The sequence below is a fragment of the Carassius auratus genome, chromosome 2 (assembly GCF_003368295.1).
Source record: "Carassius auratus strain Wakin chromosome 2, ASM336829v1, whole genome shotgun sequence".
In the NCBI taxonomy this organism is placed as follows: Eukaryota; Metazoa; Chordata; class Actinopteri; order Cypriniformes; family Cyprinidae; genus Carassius; species Carassius auratus.
This window is the reverse complement of record NC_039244.1, coordinates 28569073-28585567: the sequence shown is the minus strand read 5'-3', so window position 1 is coordinate 28585567 and position 16495 is coordinate 28569073. Positions and strand designations below refer to the sequence as shown.

Genomic DNA, 16495 nt, shown 5'->3' with positions numbered 1-16495 from the left:
AACTGCATTACCTGGGGTTACAAGTTCAGCCCCCTGTGATGCTGATGGTGTGGTTACCATGGCAGCACACTCTGATGTGAGTCTTTTTATGGCCTCCTTGGCTTTTGTAGGAGTTAAAAATCCCATCGCTTTGAGAGCAATGAGAGGCTGACGGAGGTAAATTCGTCCGGGCTCAGTGGGGGTGTCCCAGCGGTCAGACTGGCTAAAACTGCCCCCACAGGCTCTCTGAGCTCCACCAGACGGTGCAGCATCTGAAAGGTGGTGTTCCAGCGGGCCTCCACCTCCTGAACGAGCTTCAGTGCCGGACTTCCCATCTCCTCCTCCAGCTGAGCAAGCTTTTCCTGTAAAGAAAAGAGAAACTATTAATCTTATAAAGCGGAGAGTTCCACTCCTTGATTCTGATTGGCTGAGCCCTGATTGACATCTACAGAAGTCATTACTGATGATGAATCAAACCTGTTTGTTGCTCCTCCTCCTTTATTTTGGATTCTTCTGGATCACTTGTGTCTTCACTCTCTTCTTTAATAAACTCCATCTTTCTCAGTATAGTTTCATGAAGAATGTGCTGTTACAGGAGCTAGACCTGATTGCTCCTTAATGCCTGGATTCACTTATTCCTTCACCCTCTTCTCTAATTAGCTCCATGTTTATAATATCATGTTACATATATCTCTGCTATATCACTGTGTCACGTGATGAGAATAATTACCTGAAATAAATAAAAGCAGAATTATAAATATTTCTGTTACTTGTGTGTGGATGCGCTTTATTAATCATTTATACATAACAGCAGTACAATCATTCTACTTTCATTGCACCACTGTTGCTTTTAACGTTTTAAATCGCATTAGAATATGCTGAGTGGAATCCCGCTTGGTAGCGTATGTTCACAAATATTAATTACACCAAATAAAATTATCCTGTGACGTATATGTAATGTGGAAACAGCGTTTGAACAAGACTTTTATTTTGGGGCGTGTGACGTCATAATGCTGCGCCAGTGTGTGCTGGGATTCGACTGTGTGAAATGAAATCCATCAGTATTAAATGTATTTACATCGATTTTTTTACCCCACAGTGATTAAGGTGGAGTGTTGTCTGTGACTAGTGCAACATAACCTTACCTTGTGTTTATCTTTTTTAATTAATTATTTCCCCCCAGTTCTTTATTCTCATGCTCCTAAACATTACATAATGTGGTAAACATGGAGTTTGTTAAAGAAGAAAGTGAAGAAATAAGAATTCCAGACCCATGGAGAGTCAAAGATGAAGATACGGAGAAGAAAATAGGTGGGTTTCTATTCTCATTACACCGATTCTCTCTATAAAGAAATTTATATTTATGACAATCTTTACACTCATATAAACAGCTATCTGATACCACTGACATCAGAATTACTTAATTAGCTTTAAGTTATTTAATGGCTGATGCTTTGTGGCATTAAAAATGATTCCCAGTTTTTTTTTCCCATTCTTTTTGAACATTTATTTTGTTGATTTTAGACCCGATGCCGCCGAAAGAGGAAAGCCAAGAAGACCATGATTTCACAAGAGGAGAAAAATCCCTTAGTTGCTCAGAGACAGAAAAGAATTGCTCGGAAAGAGGAACTCAGAAAACAAGATCTAAGAGTTCTTTCTCTTGTCATCAATGTGGAAAGAGTTTCTCGTGGGAAAGACACTTTCATAGCCACAACAGAATCCATACAGGAGAGATCTCACTTAGCTGCCAGCAGTGCGGGAAAAGTTTCCAGAGACAAGGACACCTTCGTATCCACATGAGAACGCACACCGGAGAGCGACCGTTCACCTGCCCTCAGTGTGGGAAGAGTTTCTCACACAGAGGAAATCTGCGGTGTCACATACGCCTTCACACGGGAGAGACGCCTTACACCTGTCTCCAGTGTGGAAAGAGTTTCGCTCAACACAAACAGCTGAAAAGGCATTTGCAACTTTACTGTGGAGACGTCCTGCAGTGTTCGGAGTGTGGCAAGACGTTTGCAGACAAGATCAACTTCTTCAACCATCTGCGCATTCACCCTGGAGGACGCCTGTTTAACTGCGATCACTGTAGTAAAAAGTTTATTTTGCAGTCTCACTTAGAGATGCACATGAAAAGCCACGCTGACGAGAGAACTTATGAGTGTTCTTTGTGTGGAAAGGATTTTAAATGGCTCTGCAATCTGAAGTCACACCAGAAAATGCATGCAGGTGTAAATGGCTGTGTGAGAGCGAGCCGCTTGAAACAGCAGCAACAGATCCACACAGACGAGGATTCCTCACAAACACAAGAACTGTACAGATGCGCTTCATGTGGGATGAGTTTCAACACTTCAATTTTTCTGTTGGCTCATAAAAAAAGGAACTGTCAGAAGAAGCCAAAATAAATGTAAATGGTGTAAAAAATATATATATATTGTCTCCAAATAAACAGTAATTTGATGCAAATTCTGCATAGAACGCTTAAAAGAGGTCACAATATTAGTTTAGTAAACTTGTATGGTTGTGCGATACCACAATGTTTAAAGGGATGTTTTTTATTCATGTTGGATTGTGGACTAGCATTGATATAAAATTGATTATATTAGTAACAGACATTCCCTAAAATGTAAAAACTATTGTTTTTACAACTTATAAAATAAATACAATCATCAAACACTAACGAATGAAATGTTGACGCAGGAACTGGTTTAGGACTGGGGCTTTGGGGTGTTGATGGAGGACATCGATCTGTCTTGATCAGCGTCTGAATCCCATCTGGATGTAGTTTTTGACAAAAACATGACTTTCTCAGCTTTTTGATCAAAATGTTAAATTTTTATGAAACTTACCTACATCTAAGTGTTGATAAAAAAGAATGCATGAAGCTTGAATAAAAGCTTATTTGTTATTGTAGCTTATTTGAAGTGTTGAATGTTCAGATATTGATTCAACAAAATATTCTGGAGGCCATACATTTTTTGTGAAAATTATTGAAAATGTTGGCGTTGGCTGGCAACTTAAAAAATAATAATAAAGGTGATGGTAAAAAAAAAAAAGCAGCTGACAGGGAAAGAGGGGTTTTAATAAAATCAATCTTTTGTTTAAACATTAGTGTGCAATTTATTTGATTGTAGGTACCTAATGTGTCTGTGTGTTTTCTTCTTCCTCTGTTGAGTGTCCATGGCAGTCCAAGAATCTCTTGCAGGAAAGTTGTGAAATTTGGCACACATCTTTAGCCATAACTCAACATTAACCATAGCAAGTTTGGTGTCTCTAACTCAAACGCTCTAGCGCCACCAACCGTTCAAATTTGCACTCATGTTTATGCCAATTACTTTTGAACCATAGAGTTTAGAAACAAAATTATCTTTTTCCTTGATTCCAAAACTAAAATTGCTACAGGTCGAGATTTAAAAAAAATTTGAATTATTTTTGAACTCGTCCTAGATGGTTTATCTGATTTCCACCAAAATTGGCTCAGATCATCTTTAGACTTTGCTGACAAAAAGATATGGAATGCAAGTTGACAAGTCAAACCATTCTTGAATAACACGCAAACAAATTCAATGAAGCTGCCATATTGAAGGGTCGTTCCAAAACTACAGGCTCAAAACTGGCCCCTTCGAAGGGTATAACTGATGGACACTTCAGGCTCCCATGATCCTTTGTGCAGATCCTTTGCATGATGATGGCATCTCCGTGTGAGCACGTGATGATGACAAAGAAGGGCACTTGTTTGTTCCCCTACACCCTTCAACCCTTCGAAGCTCTCACTCCGGAGGATTAACCCTTGAAGGGATCAAAGAGCCCTTCTGAATGTAATGCAGGGTATATCTCTGCAAAGCTTTAGCAAATTCAAACCAAACTCGGTGTGTGTTATAACAATTATGGCCTGAGGCTACACACACAGTTTCAGCACAGCACTACCTAGCGTTCAGGAGATATGAAAAGGGCTTTTTGCTAATAACATTTAAATGGTTTGGCCAAAAATCACAATACTGGACTTTTTAGATTTGGTGCAGCATACAGGGTCAAACAATATCCAATTTAGATTTTTGTTGTATAATAGCATATTTTACTAACACATTATCGTATTATCAGAAACGTATCATGTGTCATTGGCTCCATGCTCTGGAGGTACACAAAAAGCTTTGGGGCCACGACACCTACAGGTGAAATACACCTCATGGATTTTGTGTGAATAGTTGAAATGGTTTTCGTCTACAGTGTTGAAAATTTTGTTTAAACGAACTGTACTTTCTGTAAAGAAAATCTTGAATCAGTTGATCCTCTTTTTCAATGTTAAGATTTTTTTAACCTGCTTTTACATAATTAAATGTATTTGTTACTTTTTCTGTTGTAATTTAAATTGACATTTATTCATTTAGCAGACACTTTTATCCAAAGCGACTTACAGATGAGGACAGTGGAAGCAATCAAAAACAACAAAAAGAGCAATGATATATAAGTGCTATAACAAGTCTCAGTTAGCTAAACACAGTACACGTAGCATGGGATTCTAAATAATAAAATAAATAAAAAGAAAACAGATGGAATAAAAACAATAAAAGAATAGAGCAAGCTAGTTAGAGGTCTTTACACATACACACACACATACATATACAATTGCATAATAAATGAAAAGAAAATAGAATACAAAAAGATTAGAAAGGTAGTTAGAATTTGTTTTTTTTAAGAAAAGTGCTTCTTTGGGATGAACAATCAAGCGACGTTCACTTGCAGAACACAAGCTTCTAGAGGCACATAAGTCTGAAGTAACAAATATAGGTAAATGGAGCAGAGCCAGTGGTAGTTTTGTAGACAAACATCAATGCCTTGAGTTTTATGCGAGCAGCTATTGGAAGCCAGTGCAAATTGATGAACAGAGGTGTGACGTGTATTCTTTTTGGCTCATTAAAAATTAATCTTGCTGCCGCGTTCTGAATTAATTGTAAAGGTTTGATAGAATTGGCTGGAAGACCTGCCAAGAGAGCATTGCAATAGTCCAGCCACAGAACAAGAGCTTGAACAAGGAGTTGTGCAGCATGTTCCCAAAGAAAGGGCTTGATCTTCTTGATGTTGAATAAAGCAAATCTGCAGGAACGGACAGTTTTAGTAATGTAGTCTGAGAAAGTCAGCTGATCATCAATCATAACTCCAAGGCTTCTATTTATGTATTTTTTGTATGTTTTACGGTAGTTCTAAGCGGCAATGCATTATAACTTTTTTCCTTCTTGTTTTCTCGTTATAACTACTTAATTTTCTCTAAGAAGGTACAAAACTGCGCCAGCAGGTGGCGCTATAGACCTGAATATAACTGATGGGTGTTGTGCACTGTCCACTTCACTGTACGCGGACCTTCCTCGTGATCGCTATAATTTGTGCAGTCTTGTTCATTACTGACATTTAATTAATTCATAAATGCTAAATGCTTGAATCAATATGATTATTTTGTGTATTAAATTCTTGCTAGATGCATGAGTTTCACCCACGCGTTCTGTGTCATAAAATAATAATTGCTTACCAAAATGATGCACATGATATGATATCTGTCACGGCATATAATGACTACTAAAAATGACAAATTATATATAATTTTATTTCAAATACATACAAATAAAGGGAAAATTAAAAGTGAGTTTAATCCAAGCAGCTCTAAAAGATCTTAGAATAGTTCTGCATCCTTCTGAAGTGATCGCGGTGTTACCATTTAAACATGTTAATTACAAAAACAAAACGTTCGTTGTTCTGTCTCTGGAAAAATCAACAGTGACTGATCAGCCTTTATTTATATACAGTATTGTAGACGTTATTAACTAGGCGAAGCAGAATTCGCAGAAATAGGCTACAGTAAGAGCTCCTGCATGACTGTCCATCAGATGCGGGTCAAAGTTGAGTTCGTTACTATAGCAACAGTAAAACTGTCATGTCGTCATAACGAGAAAACAAACTTTCGTTATGTCGAGATAACGATAAAATTAAGTCGTTATAACGATCAAACAAGAAGGAAAAAATTATAATGCATGGCTTGGCCACTTAGAACTTCCGTATTGTTTAATATAGTAGCAATCATGTTGTCAAGCTGATTGTATATGGACGTAAGAATAAAATAATATGTTCTAGATTTATTGCACAAAAATACTTAGAAAAATTTGTATTTTTGATCAATTATTAAAGTTGTTATTATTCAGGTTTAAATGATTCGGTTTTATTTTAACACATCCTCTGTCGGAACTACAGTTCGCGTAATAAGCACGGGGCAGTAAATATGAGACGGACGCGCTTCCTGTTTTGAATCGGGCTGCTTGTCGTTGGTGAAGATGGTGATGATGTGAGTCATCAGCTGAAGAGCGTCCTGCTGAAGACATGGCTGTGAGCTCGGGCTGCAGTACGGTGCTGATGTCGGTGCGGGTGTCGGTTCGGCCGCTGTCTGTGGGCTCGGACTCACTGCGACTGCAGCTCAGCATGAACCCGAACCGCGCGGGACTCTTCACGCTCACACTCCGACACACCGACCGCGGAGGACGCAGCGTGGTACTCACACACACACACACACACACACACACACACACACACACACACACACAATTATACACTCACACACACACACACACACACACACACAGGCTCACTGTCCTTCCTCTCATGCATCACATCAGTTCTGTCTGTTTATGTGAATAATGTGTCAGTCTATGTGAACACTGTTATACACCTGTAGTCTAGTCTTGTGTAGCTAAATAGAAAGTTCTCTAAACATCTTGATTAAGTTGTTACAAACAGTATCTCTACATTCTCAGAATAGTGGTTCAGAAGCTACTAGTGCACTGTTGTGGTTCTGTCGTGAAGCTGGTTATGATCTCTTCTTCAGTGTCGTGATCTCTTCTCTCAGTCTCTGGCAGAGTTCGATCTGCGCTCAGTCAAGTACGAGGTCAAAACGGCTCGATGTCACGAAATGCGTCTCAGCAAGCCGCCCCACGACTGCCTCACGTTCACCTTCCGCAGCGAGCAGGAGGCGCAGGAGTGGGCCACCGTCATGATGTCATCGCTCCGAGAGTCTCACAGAGGTCAGAGGTCACTGCTACTGTCAATCATCTGCACAAGACTCCAGAACACCTCGCATCTTCTGAGGAGCATTTATCTCTTCAGCAATAATCATAATAATCATCTTTTTTTGTGTAGTCTCTTGTTGGATTTTAAGCAGACCCGTGGATCTTAAATGCATGACAAGCCGAATGTGAAAACACAAAAGCCTCACACTCCACAGATTCTTTGCTTCTCTGTTTGTGAGATGATCCACTTCTGATGTTCATTCACTCTTTTCTGTCTTAGTTGCCAACATTTCTCATCCTTCAAATGATGGAGAGCAGAAAACGAAGTGTGGAGAGAGAAACGCATCAGTCTTGTCACTGTCAATGAAAGGTTAGCGTTCTAACGGAAGTGTTGAAATGGTTAAACCGATCCACTGCTGCTGAAGGCACAAAATAACCTGGATATATATTATCAGATAAAGGCAGACTTTTGTGATGCTGAGCTGTGATTTATCTATTGACCAACAGCGACAGAAACCTGGTTTCATCACAAATCAGACAATAGTTATTAAAAATTATTATTTATATAACATATAGGTTAGTAGTTTACAACATGACCTTTTCAGTATCTTTTTTTTTAGATAATTGTAATTATTTCAAACTTGTTTTTACCCTAGTCATGCCCTTTAGCTGTTCTAAAATCACTATAAACCACCGTTTCTTGGGGCTTATTGCTTTATTTAACTCTTTAAAACAAATTAATAAATTTATTCAGAGTTGCTAGACTCATGGAAAAATTAGATTTGTATTTTTCAGTTTTATATAAATCAATTTGTTTAGACTTGTTGTTGTGGTCATATAAATATATTCATATGTATTAAGAATTTATAATAAGAAAATAACATTATTTTACTACGTTTTATGAAGATTAATTGTAACAAAAAAATAGTAATGCACTCAAGCCAGAATCTGTTCAGACATCTTCTCACATTATATCACAGTTTATTTGCTAATAGTTTAGAAAATGGTAAAATGGTTAAAGTGTCTGAATCACGTTATGAAGAATTTTTGCTCACTTACATAAATGACCTAGAGAAACTAGTAACAAAAGAAGTTCTGTCTGGTGTCCAGCTGGTTTTTGGTTTGCCTGGTTGTGAAAGAGCTTGAGTGTGGTCTTCAGATGTTGTTCTGCTCTGTGTGCTGTAGAGGAGCTGTGTCTGGAGCTGTCTCGAGCGATCGAGGCTGGAGATGCTCACGCCGCTGTGCACTACGCCACAGATCTGGCCAAGCAGCAGATCACCCTGAGCATCCAGCCAGCGCCGCGGGACACGGACCACACCGAGATCAGGTCTGGAGATACGATAGTCTTCTGTTGATCGTGTCTTAACCACAGCTGCACGCTTCTGGGAATGTTACAGTGTCACAATCATATGGCCATACACAGCCCTAGCGATGATATTCTGATGTGTGTAACACGGTAATAACGATACTGTGTGGTTATTAATATTACTATTGATTGTCTCAGCAGTGAAGTTCACTAGCAAAGATGCACAACCGTGTCGTCTGTATGAATGTGTTAGTGTCTTCGAAGTCTAGAGAAACGAGCTTTGAAAGACAGCAGCTTTAAACCAGTATACAGAGAGATCCTGATGGTGGCAGATTGAATGTAATCTTTGTATTTCAGCTTGGCTGTGGTAATAGAAGACGCGTCGTCCTCCTGCTGTGTCACAGTGAAAGTCGTCCCTCACGTGACCGTGGCCTCTCTGAAGCAGCAGGTGTGAGGTCAAGCCGTCTCCAGGTGGATCTGATGTGTGATTGCTGGTGTGACGGTGTGTTTGTCTGTTGCAGATGTTTGTTGAGTATGGTTTCCACCCCAGGGTGCAGCGCTGGGTCATCGCTCAGTGTCTGTGCTCGGACGGACGCTCTTTAGCGTCGTATGGCATCTACAGAGACGGTGACACTGCGTTCCTCTACCTCCTGTCTGCTCGGCACTGCCTCGGTCAGCAGCAGGAGAACGGTGTGTCCATGCCCCTGAACACCACGCTCGGCCCCTCGCCGGCCCCCAGCGGCCCCGTCAGCCACGACTGGAGAGGATACAGCACGCTTCCCCCCCGCCTGAGCCACAGCAGCACAGGTGTGTTCGATACTTGCTCCTCAGCCAAAGATGAGTGAATACAGGACGTTTTACTTGTATGAAAAAATGCAACATAACACTTTTTTTCCTTGTGACAGTGGAATTATTTAAGTGTTTCCTGGTTTGTTCAGGACATTGTGTCCGTATCATCACAAGCCTTTAAATCAGGCGGCTTTTTATTCTAGCACTTATCCTTCTGTTCAGATGTTTGGAGTCTCTTCTGCTCAGCGAGGCTGCATTTATTTGATCAAAAATACTGTGAAAATTCTGAAATGTTATTATATTTTAAAATATTTGTTTTCTGAGTGAATCTGTGTTAAAGTGTAATTTATATCTGTGATGCTCCACTGTATTTTCAGCATCATTCCTCCAGTCTTCAGTATCACATGATCTTCAGAAATCAGAATAATATAATGTTTACTGCTCAAGAAACATTTCTGATTATTATCAGTGTTGGACACAGTTGTGCTGCACAATATATTTGTGGAAACTGATATTTTTTAGGATTCACAGATGAACAAAGTTCAAGAGAACAGCATTTATTAGAAATGGAAATCATTTGTAACATTATAACTTTTGATAAATTTATTGCAGCCTTGCTGAATAAAAAAAAAAAGTATTTATTTTAAACAAAAGCTAAATATACTGACTCCAACTTCTGAACGGTAGTGTGTGGATGTTCCTCTGTCCGCTGTTTTACTCACCATTATAACTGCTTCAGTGTGTGCTTCTGATTGGTCAGCAGGCAGCAGTGGGTGTGGCCCAGAGAAACCCAGCGTCAGTGACATCATTAACCTTGAAATGTTGCAACTTGGAGGATCCAAACTGAAATCAAGTAACACACAGGTAATAATTAGATACATTCACATTTTCCATTTCTAGACACTAGCAGATGCAGACAGCTTGTAAATAAGTGGATCACGTCCACAGACAGCTTTAAATATTACAAAGCATAGAAAACACATGGATCAGTATCCCCGAATATGGATCTGTCTTCCAGTTTAATGTTCAAATCATCTCTCTGTCTTTAGTCAGGCTGGTCCTGTCCTTCCTGTACATTCATAAATAAGTCTACGAGACCCGGCTGTGAAATCTGCAGCACAGATCGACCCAATCCTCCCGATCACAGCGGCGTTCAGCAGGTGATTTCACTCTCATCTACACCTGTTCCCTGTGCAGAAACACTGCGTGTGCTAATATTTACTCTGTGTCTGTTCTAGGAAAAAGCAAGAAGATTGAACCAGTGAAACTGTGCTGTAATACACACAGATAGAGACACAACCCCTAAAATAATCTCCCATTCATTCACATTCAAACAACACGTGAGGACCTACAATGCTTAGTTTTAATAAGAGTTACTGCAAACAAAGCTTCAAACTCTCATAGTGGTTCTGCAGCATATTTCATCTCTATTAGTTTACAGTAACGAGTAACTGACCAGCTGATTTGTTGCTTGGCTTCCCTTGAAGGAGTCGTGACGTGGATTGGCTTTTGAGCTCGATTAAATGCTTTGTTTATAAGGAGGAGAATGTTTTAAGATGTGAAACCTGAAGGATGTTTTAGTTGTACAAAGACCTCTTATATGTCAAAAGATCGAGGACAATGTGATTTCTCCTGACGCCTTTAAGTGTTGAGCAGTATTAGGCACCAGGAGTTATTCAGGTTCATTGTCTGAGCTAAAAAAAAAACAAAGGAGACGATGCACATGTTAGAATTTCTAGTTTTCAGTCCAGTTGCAGACTGTGCTTCTCTTGCTGTTTATTCACCAGCTTGTACTGTAATTTCTGCTCGTGCATCTGTTTAGGAATCTTCTTCCCTCACTTCATGGAGTGTAAATCGGTGTTCATGTCTGCTAGAACTAGAACAGGACAAATATTTGTTTTTAATATATGTTCATCAAGCTCTATTTTAGGGGCTTCAGTTTTAAATGTGACTGTATGTCATTATGTGACGAGGCCAGTACATGGTGAGAAGAACAACTGAATGAAACTTGCATAAATGCATGTTATGTCAAATTTATGGTTAATTATTCCTTATCTAATCGACTGAGAATTCTCATCGAAGACATTCAGATACAGGGTTATGAAAAACATTTATTTTATTTTTTTACATAGCGTGTTATTTAATGAACAATTGCTTTGAAATGAATTATAATTGCATTGAATATGTGTGTATTGTGAATGATTGTGTTTAAAGTCTACCTGCATTTCTCCATGGCTTTGCTGTGAATAAACATAATAAACGGAGAAGCTTCAGAGTAATCTTAAGTTTGTGGAAAATATGAGAGATTTTTACCTCTGTGGGGGTGTACAGTCATGCTTTTTTTAACTGAAATGATTAACGGCTTGATGATTAACTGCCACGAATTGAAACTATTTAATCTGATAATGTTTGAATATGTATAAAAGTAGAAACAGGGTTGTAGTTTTTTCTGAGTTGGATTTAAGGCTGATAGACATTGCATAATTAGCATTTTAATTTTTCAAAGTTTATTTGTATAGCGCCTTTTATGATACGAATCATTGCAAAGCATCTTTACAGAAAATTAATTTTCTACAATATTAAGTAGTAGCTTATAAGTGCAATTATTATATGATGCAGTCACACTTGTAGCAATATTTCTTAGTTCTGTTTGTTGATTCAGGGTTAGCATCATCTGAGGGTCAGCATCATCTTTTCTCAGGTGTTCTGGATCCAGACTGGAGTTTGTGTAAATCCTAGACATCCCGCAGCAAAACATAGAAACAAATATAGCAATGATTAGCGTAGCTGCTGTTCCAACAAAGTACAATTAATTAGTTTAACCCAAGCTAAAGAATAATTATCTAGTCTCGTTGAGATATATATATAGTTGAGTATTTTCAGCATAACAGTGGAAACTAATCCTGTATTTTCTAATAATATTACCAAGGGGAAAAAGTATATTGAAAATAGCAGAGGACCTAGGACAGATCCTTGTGGCACTCCATATTTTAATGGTGATAAATGAGATGACTCCCCATTTAAATAAACAAAATGGTAGCGATCGAACAGGTAGGATTTAAACTATCTTAGAGCCTGCCCTTGAATACCCGTATAGTTTTGTAATCGATCTATGAGTATGTCATGATCTATGGTGTCGAACGCAGCACTAAGATCAAGTAAAACTAGCAATGAGATGCAGCCTTGATCTGACGCAAGAAGCAGGTCATTTGTAATTTTAACAATGAACTAATTTATGTAGTTTTTAATTTAAAAAGATTTCAAATGAGCCATAAAGTTTGTGCGAAGCAAACGAGCGGAAAGCAGTATGGGAATTTAATTTAATGTAAACAAACTTAGGAAATATGTCAAAATTAAGTATTGGAGCTTTTTTATAGCATTGTGTGTTGTGTGGATTACAGATACTGTTGGTGCAAAAAATGCAACACCTGAAGCATAAGCTTACAGAAGAGAAATTATTGTCTGGGTTCAGTTTATAGTCCAGGGGCCCGTTTCATGGTTCAACCAACTCGGAGTTTAAACTTGAATTCTCCAGTTACTGTTGTAACCGCGGTTCCCTCAGAGACGGGAACGAGACATGGCGTTAACGCTTTGGAAACTCCCTTCCTATTGCACAATGCCAGTGAAGTTGTAACTCTCACTGGGCAATGCCAGCTGAGACTGCAAATGAGGGCGGGCCCCGCCACTATATTATGCGCCGTATTGGCGGCATAAACTCAGAATCTTCCGACTGAGTCGACAGTACAGCAGATCAGAGCAGTGAACACGCCAGCCTATGCCATGTCTCGTTCCCATCTCTCAGGGAACCGAGGTTACAACAGTAACCGGAGACATTCCCTCTCGAGAACTGTCTCTTGACATGCCATTGTATAAAACAAATCCGTGGGAAAAGTGAAAGAACCACGTGTCGTGCTCACTGATAGGACCTGTGAGGCTAATGACTGCACGTCCAAATTGTAGAATCTGGCGAAGCTATTCTGCGAAGACTATCCTGCCGCCATACAAATATCTTTGATAGAAACTCCCTTAGTCCACGCCCACGAGGAGGTGACAGCCCTCGTCGAATGGGCTCGAACACCAATAGGACATTCCATACCACAGCTAGAATATGCCACAGCAATATTCTAGACGACCCAATGTGACAGCCGCTGCCTCCGAAGCATACAAACAGCTGCTTGGATAGCCGAAACGCAGCCGTGCGGTTGACAGAGTCATAAAGCCCTCACCGGACACAACACCTGACTCGGGCCGATGTCCAATGAAGTCTCCGATTCTGGAGAGAAGGCAGAAAGAGCCACCACTTGCGCTCTAAACGGTGTCGAGAGCGATTTAGGCATGCAGCCAAATGCCAAAATGCAGCGTGACGTTACAATCACCTGGTCCAAACTGAAGGCAGTACGAATTCACAGAAAGCGCTTGCAAATCCCCCATGCGCTTGCACGAAGCAAGGGCAAGCAGCACAGTGGTTTTATTCGTGAGCTCTTTCAAGCCGACAGACTGAAGTGGCTCGAATGGCAGGAGGGCTAGTGCTCCCAGCACCAGAGCCAGATCCCAGGATGGCACTGTAGGGGGGCGGGAGGGTTTTAATTTTCTCGTGGCTCTCAAAAATCTGATCACTAGATCGTGTTTCCCCACTGAGCACCTGTCAACAGCAGCATGAAAAGCTGAGATAGATACAGTGTAAACCTTAAGCGTGGAGGGCATACTGCCACCGTCCATTAGTTGTTGCAGAAAATCCAGAATGTCAGACATGGGGCAGCTTTCCGGGTCCCAACCATTCGATTCACACCATCTCTCAAACACTGTCCATTTACAAGCGTACAGGCGTCTCGTAGAAGGGGCTCGCGCCTCCGTAATAGTGTACGTCACGTGTTGAGACAACGAACCCGGGTTTACCGGTTCCCGCACAACATCCACACCTGAAGTTTCCACCATTCTGGGTTGGGGTGCCGTATCGAGCCGTCTACCTGAGACAGGTAATCTCGTCTCAGCGGGATCGACCATGGGGGAGCCGTTAGCATTTCTAGAAGAAGACGGCCCAGTCTGAATGCGTTCAAAGCAGACATTAAATCTTGTATGCACTCCTGGCTCAGACACACCCTCATGGATAGAATCCAACTGCACCCCTAGATATGATTGTTTGGCTGGGGCATAACACGCTTTTATGTTCGTTCACACAAAGACCCAAACTCTCCAGGTGACGTAACAGAGCGCGTTTGTAGCTGTTGAGCACATCCTCTGAATTTGCCAAGATCAGCCAATCGTCCAAAAATTCAGTATGCTGATTCCGCTCGCTCTCAGAGGGGAAAGTGCTGCATCCACACATTTTATAAACTTTCGAGGCACTAGTCCTAGCCCGAACGGCATTACCATGAACTGATACGTTATACCTTCGAACGCAAATCTCAGAAAGCGCCTGTGACGAGGGGCGATCTGGATATGAAAATATACGTCTTTCAGGTCCACCGAAACAAACTAATCTCCAGGTCGAATCTGTGTATCTCCTTTAGCGTTGTCATTTTGAAAGCTTGTTGATGGGTCTCGGTCAAATATTGGACAGAGACCACCACCTTTCTTGGGAACAACAAAGTACCGGCTGTAAAACCCACTCTCTCTCTCTCTCTCTCGCTCGGCGGGTCCACTTCTATTGCGTATTTCGTGACGAGATTGAGAATTTCCTGCCTCAGAACCAGCTCATTATGAGCTGGAACTGTCGACATGACCACACCATTGAACCGGGGTGGTCTGCGCCGAAACTGAAGCATGTAGCCGTTCTCTATGATGTTCCGTAATCAAACCGAAATGCCCTTAACATTAACAGCCTTGCCAGATACACGGGGAAGCCTGATTCTATTGACGGTTTCATGGCTGTTTGTAAGGCCGTTATCACTGATGGAGGATCAGGAACGAGGTTTTTGATCTGACGGAGGAGCTCCCCGGGACGTTTCCAGCCTTTCTCGGAGCTGTGACTCCTTTCCTTCGGTGTCCTCTGCCACGGAGTTTTGGCGCGAACAGATGGCTGCAGATCTGGTTCTGATGTAGTGGAAGCAGCGGGGGGTCGCTTCAAAGGCCGGTTAGAAGCAGATGAGGATCTACTGCACGCAGGAGGCTGTGCTGCAGCCAGCCGCGGCAGGAAGTGATTCATCGCCCTAGAGCATTTCTGTGCCTCTGAGAACTTCCAAATAGGCCAGATGGAGATAGAGGAGCATTGAGCAGCGCCCTCCTGTCTGCATCCTTCAGCTCTGTGAGAGCCAGCCACAGGTGCCGGTGGAGCACAACCATGTAGCCCATGCTCCGATTTCAGAAGCTGTGCCTGGAAAACTTGGAGCACTGCCATCGTGTGCAGAGCTGAAATTGCTTCTCCCGAGGCAGTGTACGCTTTGTCTGAAACATGTGCGGTCAAACGGCAAGGCGTAGATGGCAGCGTAGCACCTGTCTTCAGAGAGGCAGAGGTCTGCAGCGATGGTCGGAATGTGCGTATATTCACGGGCTTCCATTCTGTCGACTTTAGTGAAAATCTCCGACCCACCAGCGTGAGTGCAAGCCGATTGAGGCGGAGGCCCACGCCTAAGCGACCTCGTCGTCCCCAAGAGGGAAATCAGTCTTCTCAACAGCCGTCTCCAAAGGATAATGAAAGAGGAAGATTCTGAGTTTATGCCGCCAATCTGGTGCATTATATAGTGGCGGGGCCCACCCTCATTTACCGTCTTGGCTGGCATTGGCCAGTGAGAGTTGCAACTTCATTGGCGTTTTGCAATAGGATTTCAGGTACGTTAGGAAAGAAGTCCCCAAGGCGTTAACGCCAGGTCGAGAGACCATTCTCGAGAGGGAACACTAAACCTAGACAAACTTTAAGCTCCACCCCAGTCATGCTGTAAAGAGACATTTGAGTATCAAAATTATTTGGTTTGCATTCAGCTTTGTTGGCAGCCACTGACTACACAGGAAGAGTGTCATTTAAAATAATTTGTTCTTAGGTTATTAGGACACACCTCTTAATTACCGAATTCTGGTGTTTCAATCAGACTCATTTCCACATGTGTTTCAAATCAAGCACTAGCCTTTTAGTCTGCATTTACAAACAATAGTGAAAAACACTAATATCACCACAAAAACTGTGCAGGAGCCTCACTTCACCAAATACAATGCCAAGCTTCATATGGAGTGTGTAATAAACCGATACTGGACCCTGGAGAAGTGGAAACCTGTTCTGTGGGGTGACCAATACCACAGTCTGATGGGCAACTCTGAGTTTGGTGGATGATAGCGGTCCGATTACATTGTGCTAACTGTAACGGATGATGGTATGGGGCTGTTTTTCAAGGGTTGTGCTGGGCAACTTGCTTCCAGTAATGGGAATCTTAAAGGGATA

General features: G+C 41.3%; 2 protein-coding genes across 3 annotated transcripts; both read left to right on the top strand.

Annotated features, from left to right (window-relative positions):
• The first annotated feature begins 993 nt into the window (after positions 1-993).
• Positions 994-3040, top strand: LOC113039547 (gastrula zinc finger protein XlCGF8.2DB). The gene is made up of 2 exons (XM_026197452.1): positions 994-1290; positions 1504-3040. The coding sequence occupies exons 1-2, from the start codon at positions 1206-1208 to the stop codon at positions 2382-2384; spliced, it is 966 nt and encodes a 321-aa protein (XP_026053237.1). The 5' UTR covers positions 994-1205; the 3' UTR covers positions 2385-3040.
• Positions 3041-6232: 3192 nt separating this feature from the next.
• Positions 6233-11336, top strand: sharpin (SHANK-associated RH domain interacting protein). Of its 2 annotated transcripts, none has more exons than XM_026197439.1 (9): positions 6233-6513; positions 6869-7043; positions 7309-7398; positions 8214-8355; positions 8692-8782; positions 8856-9141; positions 9884-9987; positions 10173-10283; positions 10362-11336. In XM_026197439.1, the coding sequence occupies exons 1-9, from the start codon at positions 6346-6348 to the stop codon at positions 10386-10388; spliced, it is 1194 nt and encodes a 397-aa protein (XP_026053224.1). In that variant the 5' UTR covers positions 6233-6345; the 3' UTR covers positions 10389-11336. The 2 variants fall into 2 exon arrangements, with proteins under 2 accessions (XP_026053224.1, XP_026053230.1); XM_026197445.1 differs by having other exon boundaries at positions 6234-6513; positions 9887-9987.
• Positions 11337-16495: the final 5159 nt, after the last annotated feature.

What these genes read in the sequence shown, in the direction of transcription:
- LOC113039547 (XM_026197452.1), top strand. Translation starts at nt 1,206, where the DNA reads ATGGAGTTTGTTAAAGAAGAAAGTGAAGAAATAAGAATTCCAGACCCA. An exon ending in AGATACGGAGAAGAAAATAG is followed by an intron (nt 1,291 to 1,503) that starts GTGGGTTTCTAT and finishes TGTTGATTTTAG; the next exon opens with ACCCGATGCCGCCGAAAGAG.
- sharpin (XM_026197439.1), top strand. Translation starts at nt 6,346, where the DNA reads ATGGCTGTGAGCTCGGGCTGCAGTACGGTGCTGATGTCGGTGCGGGTG. An exon ending in GCTCCGAGAGTCTCACAGAG is followed by an intron (nt 7,044 to 7,308) that starts GTCAGAGGTCAC and finishes TTTCTGTCTTAG; the next exon opens with TTGCCAACATTTCTCATCCT. An exon ending in TGAAATCAAGTAACACACAG is followed by an intron (nt 9,988 to 10,172) that starts GTAATAATTAGA and finishes CTCTGTCTTTAG; the next exon opens with TCAGGCTGGTCCTGTCCTTC.